At 34.5% G+C, this 13,397-nt stretch overlaps 1 protein-coding gene across 2 annotated transcripts in view; it reads left to right on the top strand.

The window, feature by feature from the left end:
* The window catches only part of VMP1 (vacuole membrane protein 1), a 121,309-nt gene that overhangs the window by 19,378 nt on the left and 88,534 nt on the right, over positions 1-13,397 (top strand). For both annotated transcript variants that reach the window (XM_074223570.1, XM_074223571.1), the window contains exons 2-5: positions 5,235-5,336; positions 6,352-6,487; positions 7,570-7,660; positions 11,589-11,699. In XM_074223570.1, coding sequence (XP_074079671.1) covers positions 5,261-5,336; positions 6,352-6,487; positions 7,570-7,660; positions 11,589-11,699 — 414 coding nt within the window. In that variant the 5' untranslated portion in view covers positions 5,235-5,260. The remainder of the gene's footprint in view (positions 1-5,234; positions 5,337-6,351; positions 6,488-7,569; positions 7,661-11,588; positions 11,700-13,397) is intronic.

Genomic DNA, 13,397 nt, shown 5'->3' with positions numbered 1-13,397 from the left:
AAGCCCAAGTAACTAATACAGAGTTAATGCATGGTAAGTGAATAGTGGAAATAAAACCATAGTGCCAAGTGAAGGATAAGGGTTGAAAAAGGTCTAAGAATCTAAGAATTGAAAGACACTTCATTGGATGTCTATATTGGCCATAACTAAAGAGGAATCACCACTATAGCATACCCATTAGGTAGTCATTTGCTGCTTTAAGTTATCCAGTGAGCAGAAGAAACCACTACCAAGGCAGCATCTTTAATCTTGGATTGCTAGGGTCCCATTATACTGAAAAACAGAACTTCAAACTACATAAGACATGACCAAAAACCTCTAATTCATTTTTCTGGGCCATAGAGTCTTTTTTTAGGTGTTTTTTTTTTTTTGCAAGGCAAATGGGGTTCAGTGGCTTGCCCAAGGACACACAGCTAGGTAATTATTAAGTGTCTGAGACCGGATTTGAACCCAGGTACTCCTGACTCCAAGGCTGGTGCTTTAGCCACCTAGCCGCCCTTGGGCCATAGAGTCTTAAGAAAGTAGCCCTAGGGCCTCTGCCTTTAGTAAATAAGAATTTCCTCCCTTTGCTCCACTGGAAAGAGTGTGAAACTTTCAGTTTGGTCATTTTAAAGACAGTCAATTCTGGCCATGCCTCCAATATAGTATATAGTAATCAAACCCCAAATGTTTTCTCCTACAAACAATGGTTGCCTCCATCTTAGGGTCATCTGGGCATGCACCAAAACTCCATTACACAGAATAAATCTAATCCTGACAGGTTTTAAAATACTTGAAGATAGGTATATTCAGCTCTATCCCTGTCTCTCCATTTCTTTAGAATTCATTCTTAATTTTTAAAATGGATTCTAGAATGTAACAAAAACTTTGCCTCCTTTTACCATCCATGTTACAGACTTTTGGCTACACTTTTAATTTATCAGTGCCCTTTCTCAGATGCTGAAAGATAAGTAAGGAGATGGTAAAAGAGTATCTGACTGTACATGATTAATTTAAGATATCAAATCCAGACAAATTACATTCCAGGTTGTTGGTGGGCAGGGGGTGTTAGGGGCTGGTTATTGATGAAGCAGGAGTTATCCAGCAGTGAGGGGCAGATGTTACCTTGCTTTTCTGAAAAGAGAAGAGCATAGTATTTTTTTTTTACGACTTTTTTTTTTTAAGAAAGATTTTATTTGGGTGGCTAGGTGGCGCAGTGGATAAAGCACGGGCCCTGGAGTCAGGAGTACCTGGGTTCAAATCCGGCCTCAGACACTTAATAATTACCTAGCTGTGTGGCCTTGGGCAAGCCACTTATCCCCATTTGCCTTGCAAAAACCTAAAAAGAAAAAAAAATATTTTATTTATTTTGAGTTTTACAATTTCCCCCCAATCCTGCTTTCCTCCTCCCACCCCCACAGAAGGCAGTCTGTTATTCTTTACATTGTTTCCATGGTATGCATTGATCTAAGTTGGATGTGATGAGGGAGAAGGAAGAAACATAAAGTATAAGAGATAGCAAAATTACATAAGATAACAATGTTTTGTTTTTTTATTAAAGGTAATAGTCATTGGTCTTTGTTTAAACTCCACAATTCTTTCTCTGGATACAGATGGTATTTTTCATTGCAGATACCCCAGTATTGTGCCTGATTGTTGCACTGATGGAATGAGCAAGTCCATTAAGGTTGACCATCACCCCCAATGTTGCTGTTAGGGTGAACAATATTCTTCTGGTTCAGAGCATAGTATTTGTAATGAAATTCAATTGTCTTGATTTCCATTTCTGACAATATTCTAGAATATATTGTAGATGTAAGCTTAGCTAATTTTAAATATATTTTAAGAAATGATTAGTAGACATCTAGAAAAGGAGGCAAGGATAAAAATCACCATTACTTCATTAAAAATGGGTCGTATTTGACTAACTTAATGTCCTTTGTTTTATAATGTAATTAGATTGGGAGCTCAGGAAAATGCTGTGGATAAAATTTCTCTAGATCATAGAGAAAAGCATCCTTGTCCACAAAGAATCCTTGTGTACAAAATAGAGATATATGAGCTTGATCAGAGTCAAATTCAAATAGAAGAAAATCCTTAAAGGAAGCAGATTAACTTAGAAAACCACAAATTAATATTTTAATTTAATATTTTATATAGTTTCCTAAATTACATTTTAAACTGATTCTGCAGCCCTTGGGAGTTTTGTTGGCAGGCTATGCCTCTGAACTAGACTACAGTATGATGTTAGCAAGTTTTTCTGATAAAAACTTCATTTCTCAAATATATAGGGAACTGAATTAAAGTTATGGAAATAAGCTATTCCTCAATTGATAAATGGTCAAAGGATATGGAGAAGTAATTTTCAGATAAAGTAATCACAGCTATCCATAAGTCATGAAAAAATGCTCAAAATCACTACTGATTAGAGAAATACAAAGCAACTCTGAGCTACCACCTCATACCTATCAGGTTAACTAATATGATAGAGAAGGAAAATGTCAAATGTTGGAGAGGATGTAGAAACATTGAGATTCTAATACTCTGCTGGTGAAGTAGTATACTGATTTAGCATTTTGTAAAGCAAGTTCATTTTCTTTTTTTAAAGCAAAATACAATTCCAGTCTTGTTTTAGAGGAAACTGAGGGAAAATATCAGAAATTTTTTGTAAAAAAAAGACCTATTATTTGCTTAGATGAAAATTGTTGTTGTAACACTTTAAAAACATCCTTTCAATGATTTCACAATTTTATTCTTAGAAATAAGAACTCATAAAATCCAACTGTTTTTTCTTGAAAAGATTTGGAGATGGGGATGAGGACATAACTGGGAGAAATTTTAATTTTCAGAATGTTTTTTCAAGAGATACAGTTTAGAACTGTTTTCTTATGCAACCTAAATGTGTGCTTCTTATTCTTTTAAAATAAATTAGATTTTAGACCTTTTTTTTTGATGTAACTAAACTGTCATTCATGGAAAAAAATAAAATAGGTTATGATATTTGTCTGAATATGACCTTCCATTGCTAAATGCAGAGAGTTAAGTATCCCCAAAAAAGAGGGTAGTTTGTAGGGAGCCTCAAATTTTGGTAATGTTCTCCGTGGTGATCAAAGAGAAAAAAGTTCAGAGTTCTAAAAAGTATATTCTTTTCTAAGTCTGAATCAAAGAGTTCATTTCCATCTATACTTTTCCTTAGTTCCCCTTTTGCTCTAGGAAAGATTATGGGAAAACAGATAAACTAATGCCTTATTGGTGGATCTGTGAACTGGTACAGACATTTTTGAAAGGAATTTAAAACTATGTCCAAAGAAGTTATTAAACTGTGTATAATCTTTGACCTAGTGATACTAGTTCTATATCCTCAAAGGGGTCAAAGAAAAAGTACCCATGGGTACAAAAACATTTTTAATAGCCATTTTTGTGCTGGCAAAGAATAGGAACCCTAAGGGATGCTCATTAATTGGGGGAATAGTTATGGTATATGAATGTGATGAAATATTATTATTCTTTCAAAAATAATGAAAAGCATGATTTCAGAGAAACCTAGGGTGACACATATAAACTGATGCAGAGTGAAGTGAGCAGAACCAGGAGAACAATTTATATGACAACTTTGAAAGACTTTGAAACTCTGAATCAGAATATTCATAATGTAATTTGCTACCTTTCTCCACATAGAGTAAGGTGATAGATTTAGAACACAGATTGAGACACATTTATTTTTTAAAGACATGGCTATTGTAGACATCATTTTTGCTTAACTGCACATATTTGTAAGAGGGGTTCTGATTTTCTTTCCTAATGGGGATAGGGATAGGAGAAGAAAAAAATATCTTCTTGAAAATAAAATTTAACTTTTAAAATGGGTAGAGTTAGTGAAATTAAGAATAAACAAACAAAAATCTATAGAATATGTGTGTGTGTGTGTGTGTGTGTGTGTGTGTGTGTGTGTGTGTGTGTGTGTATTGGAAGCCATATTGCAAAGATTTTAGGAGTATTGAGAAGTAGAAACAATGAATGTATATATTTCTTCTAATTTGCTGTGAAATATAAGATGATAATTTGAGAAGGTGGTAGGATCTGTTGACTATCTTTTAAAAAATAGGGGAAACTTGATAATTTTTAAAGACTGAGGGAAAGAACCAGTAAAGAGTGAGAAGTTGAAGATAAGAAAGTGAAATCATGGATCTTTCAACTTGTATTTGAAGTGTATCTGGGAGCCATTGAATCTAACCTCTACATTTTATAATCATAGGTTTTAGAGATGTCTGTGAACATAAATGGAAAAAAGTTCCATCCATTTTCACTAACATTTAATTGAAATATAGCATTTTCTCCAGTTATGAATATAAACAACAAAGGACTGTTCTGAGAAGAGAACTCATTGGAAGATTACTTCACTGTACTCCAAAGAGGTCCATAACACCAAAAGTTGTTTTAGACAAAATTAATAAAGGGTCATTTTCTAAATAGTTTCTTTTGTCAAGATAGCTTGATGGCATAGAAGATAAAAATATTAAGCCCAACATCAGGCAGGCAAATCCAACCTCAGAAACATATTAGCTGTGTGACCCTGGGTAAGTCATTTGACTTTTTTTGCCTCCATTTTCTCCTCTATAAAGTAAGAAAAATGAAAGCAGTTACCTTACCAACATCCATATCTTAAGTGGATCATATAAGAAAATATTTGTAATAAAATCACTTAGCACAGTACCTGGCACATTAGTTGGTGCTTACTATAAATGCTCGTTTCCTTCCTTCCCTTTTGTTTTTCTTCTGGTTAAAATTTTCATGTTATGATGATGTATAAATGTATGTTTGTGATTAAAGTTACTGAATGAACCGTGTCATGTGACTGGTCTTGAACTTGATCTTCTTTAATCAAACGACACTAATGGGTATAAAGAGTAAGAAAAATGGATAGTGAAGGATTATGTAAAGAAGAATCTGGACAGACAGAACTTTCTTGCTCCTCTTTGATACTTGTTGGCGAACTGAGGGCAAAATTTAATTTTTAATATTTTTGTATTGTAGTCCTTATTCAGACAAGAGTAACGATATCTGTTTTAATTATAAAATCACCTGCTTAATCATGGGTATTTAATGAGTTCTTATGCCAAGTGCATTCTAAATGTTCTATAATGTTATGATTTAAACTATAACCATTCTTTCTTAAAATTTAGATAAAATATTCATTGATGGGAACAAAGCAGAAATGTTATTATAACTGGATTTTTTTTTTTTTTGCTTTGCAGATCCTCAAGAGTAACTGATCTATGAAATGGCAGAGAATGGAAAAAATTGTGAACAGAGACTTACAGGGATGAACAAGGAACAGCACAATGGAAACTTCACAGGTAAATTGTGGGAAGCTTAGAACTGAAATTTTATGCTTCAGTGAGAGCATATGAAAAACATTGTGGGATGATTCAAGCCTGATACTCTAAGAAAACTCATTCAGCATAAAGGATTTACAGCTCCTGTAATTTATCGTTGCCTTTTGATAATAATGATAGCCTCACAGGATCATGAAATTCCTTTTACAGTTGATCTTATAGCATGATAAATATTTTAATGAGTTTCCTATAGCAATGGATTTTTTTTCTTGTTGAGTATAAGGAATTGAGAAGAGATTGGGTAGTGAAATTAGCAGCAATAGATATATAAACTTTTTTTTTCAGGTAAGAGGAAGATGAGCAATGGTGGATGATAGTTGGTTGGAGTAAATAAAAGATGAAAAAGGGAAAGATTCTGTAGGATTGGAGAAACCTGAGCATGTTTCTAGAAAGTTGGGAAGGAAGCCAGAAGGGGATATTGAAGATATAGAAGAAAAAAGAGATTGACTCTAGGGACTTGAATTGTAGTTTTTTGGGGAGAGAATGCAATAAAGGCAATTTACCCTTTCTAAAGAGTGAGGAATCTGCTTCTGTGACAGGAAAGAGGAAAGTAAAAGGTAGGTATTGATGACAGGGTTTCAGGAGAAGAGGGAAATTGAGGTAATTTACAAAATTGTTTTCATTCTTCCTTATGAAGAAGGAGGGACAATCATCTACTTGTAAGTATGAGGTCTGGGTGGTTGAAGTTGGGGAATAAAACTTTTCTAAACATGTTTTAGGTCCACATGTAATTCACCACTTTAAGTTAGAATTGTGTCCTGAGGCATATCTTCTCTGAAGGACAGAGATGTCATGGGGTGAAACATATTTAAGCTATTCATATCATATCTAAGATATAATTTAGTGTTTATTATTTCAGTGTTAAAGTTCAAATGAACAATCTTAAGGAGTTAAGAGATTAGTCACATGACTTTTTGGCATACATGAGAAGGAAGAATTTTTCATTTTCCTCTTTTGTTCCTTTTTTTTCTTTCAGATCCCTCTTCACTGAATGAAAAGAAGAGAAGGGATCGAGAAGAAAGGCAGAATATTGTCCTGTGGAGGCAGCCACTAATTACCTTGCAGTATTTTTTTCTGGAAATCCTAATAAACTTGAAGGAATGGACCATAAAGTAAAGCTTTTCTTTACCTTTGATATAAACTATTTTAAATTATTTTTGAAGTCCTGAGCTATGATTCTCTCTATATTTTTTTACCCATAATAATTATTTGCATTTGGAAAAACCATTGTGGAAGCATATTTTTCTCTTTTCTCTGTAGAGACTTTAAAAAAAGATAGCTAGGTTGAACTTGCAAATATTTCTACCTATTTAGTTTTTATGGCTTTTAATTTCTTACCTTATACTACAAGTTCTGTCTGATTAATTAGAAAATACTTAAAATGTTTGGAGTTTTCTTGAATATTCCCTTTTTAATAAGAAACTAAAAAAAAAAACTTGTTATATTTCTTGATTTACCTTAAGTCAGACTCTTGACTTGGGGGGGGGTCTTTAAATGTGTTTTTTATAAAAAATTTTGACAACTGTATTTCAATATAATCAGTATTCTTGGGATACTATGTATTTTATATAAAGTTTTTAAAATACAGGGTTTTATAGGCTTTTTCAGTGGCCAAAAGGTCTTTGATTGAAAAGGGAAAAAAAGAGCTCTTTCCTTAAGAGAAGTCAGCTCCCTAAATGGTATGTTTTTGAAAGTTATTAAGTTAAAATTTTCCTTATTCTTTATTGGAACAAGGTTCAAAATATGTGAACCTTGTGTGTAGTAAAAGTTATATTAATAGTTTGAGCCAAAAGAGGACTTTGCCTTGAAAATATGTTCTGCCCCTTGGCTTAGCACTTGTAAATCTTGCTACTCCAAATGTCATGTAGGTTAAGTAGAGTTTTTACATAGCTTATCAAGGCCCTAACCTGCTTTCTCATCATAGAAGTTAGGCTGATGCAGGCTGGGGCATTTTATAAAGAAAGAAAGACTTCAAGTGGTTCAAAGCAAGAAAGCCAGATTATTATGATACTTTCACAAGGCAGAATATTTATGGATTGAAAGAGAAACAATCATTTTGACTGAGTAGTTTCCTCTAATTGAATCCTCTATGCTGGCCATTCCAACAGCTTCAACAAGGATTTGTTTTGACAGTAATAAGAGGCCTGACATTGAGACCACAAGAAACTCTGATTATCATTTATTTATTTTTAAGATTATGGCATCGCCGAAGCATTGTGGTGTCTTTTTTACTACTGCTTGCTGTGCTTACAGCTATGTATTATATTGAAGGAACACATCAACAGGTAAGAGTTTATTTAACATTCTACTTTTGAATGCTCCAAGATAATAAAATAAATCTGTTTTGCCAAGCCAGCTGCCATAAGTTTCACAGGATTTTCTCTCATTTTGAGCAAGTAACATATACACACTTACATCAAACAAGTTGGCTGGGTGTGAGCAGTTAGTATGCTTATATATACTTTCTGCTTTTCTGAGGTTAGTTAAATATCACTTTTCTGATTGTGCCCAAGACACACATTGTGAATCTTTTTTAAAAAATTGTATTATTTTTATGTTTAACATGGTTGTGCATGTATAACTTATATCAGATAGCTTGCTGTCTTGGGAAGAGAAAGGAGAGAGGGAGAAAATTTTGCAAAAATAAATGTTGAAACCTATTTCTACATGTAATTGGAAAAATACTATTAAGATTAAAAATTTTATTTTTCTGTATTTCATTAATGTTTCCCAATTACACTTAAAATTTAAACATTCAGTTTTTAAAATTTTGAGTTTCAAATGTTCTCTCTCTTATACTTTTCTTACCTGTTGAGAAAGCAAGCATTATGATATCTTTTTAAAAAAGATTTTATTTAATAAAAAGATTTATTTAATTAAGGCAGTGGGGTTAAGTGACTTGCCCAAGGTCACAGATCTAGGCAGTTATTAAATCTGAGGCCAGATTTTAACTCAGGTCTTTCTGACTCCAGGGCCAGTGTTCTACCCACTGCGTCACTGAGCTGACACTACCCTCCCAAGCAATATGACATCAGTTATACATGTGAAGACATGCAAAGCATATTTCACATTAGTCATGTTGCAAGCAAACACAAAAAAGCAAGGATAATAAAGTGGGGGAAAAAGTACCAAGTATTGTCAATCTTCAGAGAACTATCAAATTCTCACATTTTATATATAAGGCAAACTTCCTTTTTGTACCAGACACATTTTTATATTATTTTGGGAATAGGCTTGTATAATATTGTGAGTTCATTTACAAATGTGAAGTGATTGAGGTGAAATTTAGAAATTTTAGCACAAGTGGAAAAAGATGGACTTTCAGTGAACCAGGGGAATTTCAGATGTTCCTGTTGGAATGGCCAGAGCTGAACAGAAGGTTTGATCTTCAGATACAGGACTCAGGTGAAGCATGGAGATTGGAGGAGAGGGGGAAAATATGAGGGACTTAATGATAATGAACTGCATGTATTCCTGCATAGAAAAATGACACTGATAATACTCATATGAACCTTCTCAGTTAATAGAGCAGGTAGAGGGAGCTTTTATAGTTGAAGCACAGGAGAAAGCTGAATTCGAAGATAAAATATGGTGTAAAAATGGAGTCAATAGGAAAAAAGGGAAATGTAATGGGAGAAAGAAAAAGGAGAGGGGGAATAGGCCAAGATATTTCATGTGATAAGATTTTTCTTTATTACAATGAGCTATTGCAATGATATGGAAGGGGGGAGGCAAGGGGGAATGAGGGAATCTTCGCTCTCATCAGAGATGGCTAGGAGAGGAAACAGCATATATACTCAATGGTGTATAGACATCTAAAGTAAGAACGAGAGAGGGGGGACAGGGGGAAGGGGTGGGGATGTGAATGATGGAGGAGAGGATGGGCCATGGGGGGAGAGTGGTCAGATATAACACATTTTCTTTTTTACTTCCTGCAAGGAGCTGGGATTGGATGGCCTGTCTGGGACCATAGGGCCAGGTGGATTCTGGGCCTAAGGGGTGGTATGGGGGCTTAGGGCCTCTTGGCGCCAGGGCCAGGGATCTGTCTGCTGCACCACTCAGTTACGCTACAGCAGAGTCAGAGTGAAAGGAGAGAGAAAATATAGTACATGGTAGTGGAAAAATACGAAAGGAGCAAATTGCGATCAGCAATGGCAAGGTTGTAAAAATACGGAAATAACTTTTGTGATGGACTTATCATAAAGAATGTGATCCACCTGCGACAGAGTTGGTGGTGTTGGAACACAGCCTGAAGCACATTTTTTATTATTATTATTTTTTGGGGGGAGGTGCAGGGCAAATGGGGCTGGGTGGCCTGCCTGGGGCTGCATAGTGGGGTGATCGTTGGGTGTCTGAGGCCGAATTTGGATCCAGGTGCTCCTGGCTCAAGGGCCACCACCCAGCCGCCCCTACTATTATTACTATTATTTTGGGGTTGGGGTGGCTTGCATGTCACACGGCTGGGTGATTGTTGGGTGTATGAGGCTGGATATGGGCTCAGATGCTCCTGGCTCCAGGGCCAGTGTTCTGTCCACTGTGCCACCTGGCCATACCTACAATTGTTACTATTATTTTTTTATTTTAATTTTAATTTTTTTCTCTCCCCTTTATTGCTCAAGCAAGTCTATATTTTTTTGGGCGGAGGGGGTATTTTGTTTACTCTTAAACAAGTATGTTCTCAGTCTTCTTTGATTTTACAAGTTCTGTTACGGATATCTAAAAAGAGTCTTTGGGGGCAGCTAGGTAATACAGTTGGTAGAATCACCAGCCCTAGAGTCATGAAGACCTGAATTCATATATAATCTCAGACACATACTATTTAGATGACCCTAGGCAAGTCACTTAACCCCATTGCCTCAAAAACAAGCAAAAAGTTTTGGAAAATTTGAAATGAACCTACTTGGTATAAAATGAATGACTTTAATGACTTTAATTCTTTTATAACAGCATTACTTTAACTGCCATGGTTGAGGCCCTGAAACCAGAACTTCTAGAACTCCTTTTAACTAGTAGAGAACTGCACTTAGAGACACAAGACTGGTTGTTTGTTGTTTTGTTTTGTTTTGTTTTTGCACAAGGCAAAGAGGTTAAGTGACTTGCCCACAGTCACATCACTAATTATTATGTGTCTGACATTGGATTTGAATTCAGATCCTCCTGACTCCAGGGCTAGTGCTCTATCTACTGTGCCAACTAGCTGTCTTAAGACAAAAGACTTCATATGAAAACATTCTTATTCCCATTAACTAATTCTGTAACCTTGACCAATTCAGACTTCCAAGTACTTTGTTCTCTCCATCTGTAAATCAGGTAGTCTTAATCTGCGGACCATTAACTTTTTTATATTTTGATAACTGTATTTCAATATCATTGCCTTCTTGGTAATTCTGTTTATTTTATTTTATGCTTTTAAAAAATATTATCTGGGGCAGCTAGGTGGCGCAGTGGATAGAGCACCAGCCCTGGAGTCAGGAGTACTTGAGTTTAAATCCGGCCTCAGACACTTAATAATTACCTAGCTGTGTGGCCTTGGGCAAGCCATTTAACCCCATTGCCTGGCAAAAACTAATAAATATATATGGAAAAGACCTTAGATTTGATCAGACTGCTTCCCAAAATGATTATGGCACAAAAAAAGTGTTCTTCACTTTTTGACCCAGTTGCTCTCTAAGATCCCTTGCAGTTCTCTCATCTTCTATTTTTCCACAATTATGGAATTCTTCTGTCCTGATGAACTCCACGATTTCTTTCCCTTTTAGTTTGTATTTATACAGTGTAACTACTGTATCCCAGTCCCCAAATGTGTGAAAGTGATTTTGCATCTATTTTTTTTAACCTGGAAAATGAAAACATGTTTTGTGTTTATAAATACAAATATAAAATTTTTATAAAAGCTATGATTTTTTTCTACTTTATTCTTTCTCCATGTAAATTCAGACAATTTGTGACTTTTAAAAATTTCTTTTCTTTATTGATAACTTCTTAGTTATGATGGCTAAGAAAATCACAATTTGGAACCTAAAATCTTTTTTTACTAATTAGCTGAAAGATATAATTAATCCTTTTGTTGCCCAATTCCCACTATATATGAAGTTCTGTAAGAAAAGAGAATGAGTTTCTTCTTAGTTGTAATCCTTTGATTTTCATTGATTTAACCTAATACTGACAAATGGTTTGAGAAGATTTTGAAATTGTAATATTCTTATTTTTCAGTATGTGAGATATATGGAAAAAAAGATTCTTTGGTGTGCCTACTGGGTAGGCTTAGGAATTCTGTCTTCTGTTGGGCTTGGAACAGGTCTACATACCTTTCTGCTTTATCTGGTAAGAATACCATTATTTATTTGAAATTTTTTATTTATATCTTTTGTTTCTACCTTCATCCCTGAATATATTTCTTTCTTTTGAACCATCTGTTATAACAGAGAATGAAAAAAGAAAAGGAGAGACAGTTCATAAAAAACAATCAAAGGGGCGGCTAGGTGGCGCAGTGGATAAAGCACCGGCACTGGAGTCAGGAGTACCTGGGTTCAAATCCAGTCTCAGACATTTAATAATTACCTAGCTGTGTGGCCTTGGCAAGCCACTTAACCCCACTGCCTTGCAAAAAAAAAAACCAATCAAAATATTAACTGAACCTAAATGGACTATTTTTCCATACACACAGGTTCCCAGTTTCTACATAGAAAAGATCTTTTCAACCCTTCTGCAGGTGAAGCTTTATCATTGTGATTACACTATTTTTTTTAAATGCATTTTTGGGGGCGGCTAGGTGGCATAGTCAATAAAGCACTGGTCTTGGAGTCAGGAGTACCTGGGTTCAAATCTGGTCTCAGATACTTAATAATTACCTAGCTGTGTGGCCTTGGGCAAGCCACTGAACCCCATTTGCCTTGCAAAAAAAACTAAAATAAAATAAAATGCATCTTTGATAACTTTAGTTGTTAACATCACCTACATATCCCTTGCACTTCTTAGACTTAGAGTGTCAGTCTTTAAAATAAAAAATAAAGAAGAGGAAAAGCTATTCAGTGAAAATTACTAATGTATCATAAAAGACTAATGTTACATGTTTTGTTCTAATTTCTCTTCTCTCTAAGGAATCAGTGAAAGGAACCTTCTCATATCTCTTCTTTGGAGATATTCTATTATGTATTATATTACTATAATTTTACATCATTCTTTTTTAGTGTTTTGTGTTTATTTCCATGTTCATTGTTATAGTCATTGGATGTTTCCTGGTCTTTCTTAATTTATTCTGCATCAGATTTTCTTCTGAATTCTTTGTGTTCTCCTATTTTTTATAAAAGTATATTGCATACATTACATTACAATTCTTTTAACTATTCCCCAATTGATGGGCATCCACTTTGTTTCCACTCTCTTACCACTATGATAAGTGTCAGTATAAATCTTTTGGTATATGGGACTTTATGTCCTTTGTTTTCCAGGATTTATTCAACTACCAGTGAAATTTCTGGGTTGAAGAATATGGACATTTTAAATACTTTATTTCTTAGCATAATTCCAGTTGCTTTTCAGAATTATTGAACGAATTAACAACAATAGTAGGAGATTAATATGCTGGTCTATTATGAAGTGTATTTCTCTGATTATTTTTGATTTTATGCAATTTTTCATAGGTGATTAATACTTTGAAGTTCTTTTGAGAACTGTGTGTGTGTGTGTGTGTGTGTGTGTTTATCTCCTTTGACTACTTACCAGTTGGGGAATGGCTCTTATTTTCGTATATTTTTGTTAATTCTTTGTATATCTTATTTTTCAGACTGTTAACAGAGATATTTGATGCAAAGATTTTTCCCAGTCTTATTCTAACTTCAGTGGTGTGTTGATAGAACAGGAGATGGTTATCAGGAAAATCTTGAATAGTTGACTTTGAAACCACTTTTCTTTCTTTTTTTATAGTAATAGACAATAAGATAAAAGGGTTCTTTTCTTTGCTTTTAGACTTTGGTTTGCCAGTGTAAAAGAAGTGTTAAGAAATGAAAAAATTCCTTACTC

The sequence above is a fragment of the Macrotis lagotis genome, chromosome 2 (genome assembly GCF_037893015.1).
Source record: "Macrotis lagotis isolate mMagLag1 chromosome 2, bilby.v1.9.chrom.fasta, whole genome shotgun sequence".
Classification (NCBI taxonomy): domain Eukaryota; kingdom Metazoa; phylum Chordata; class Mammalia; order Peramelemorphia; family Peramelidae; genus Macrotis; species Macrotis lagotis.
The sequence above is the reverse complement of the archived record's forward strand: the minus strand, read 5'-3'. Positions and strand labels throughout refer to the sequence as shown.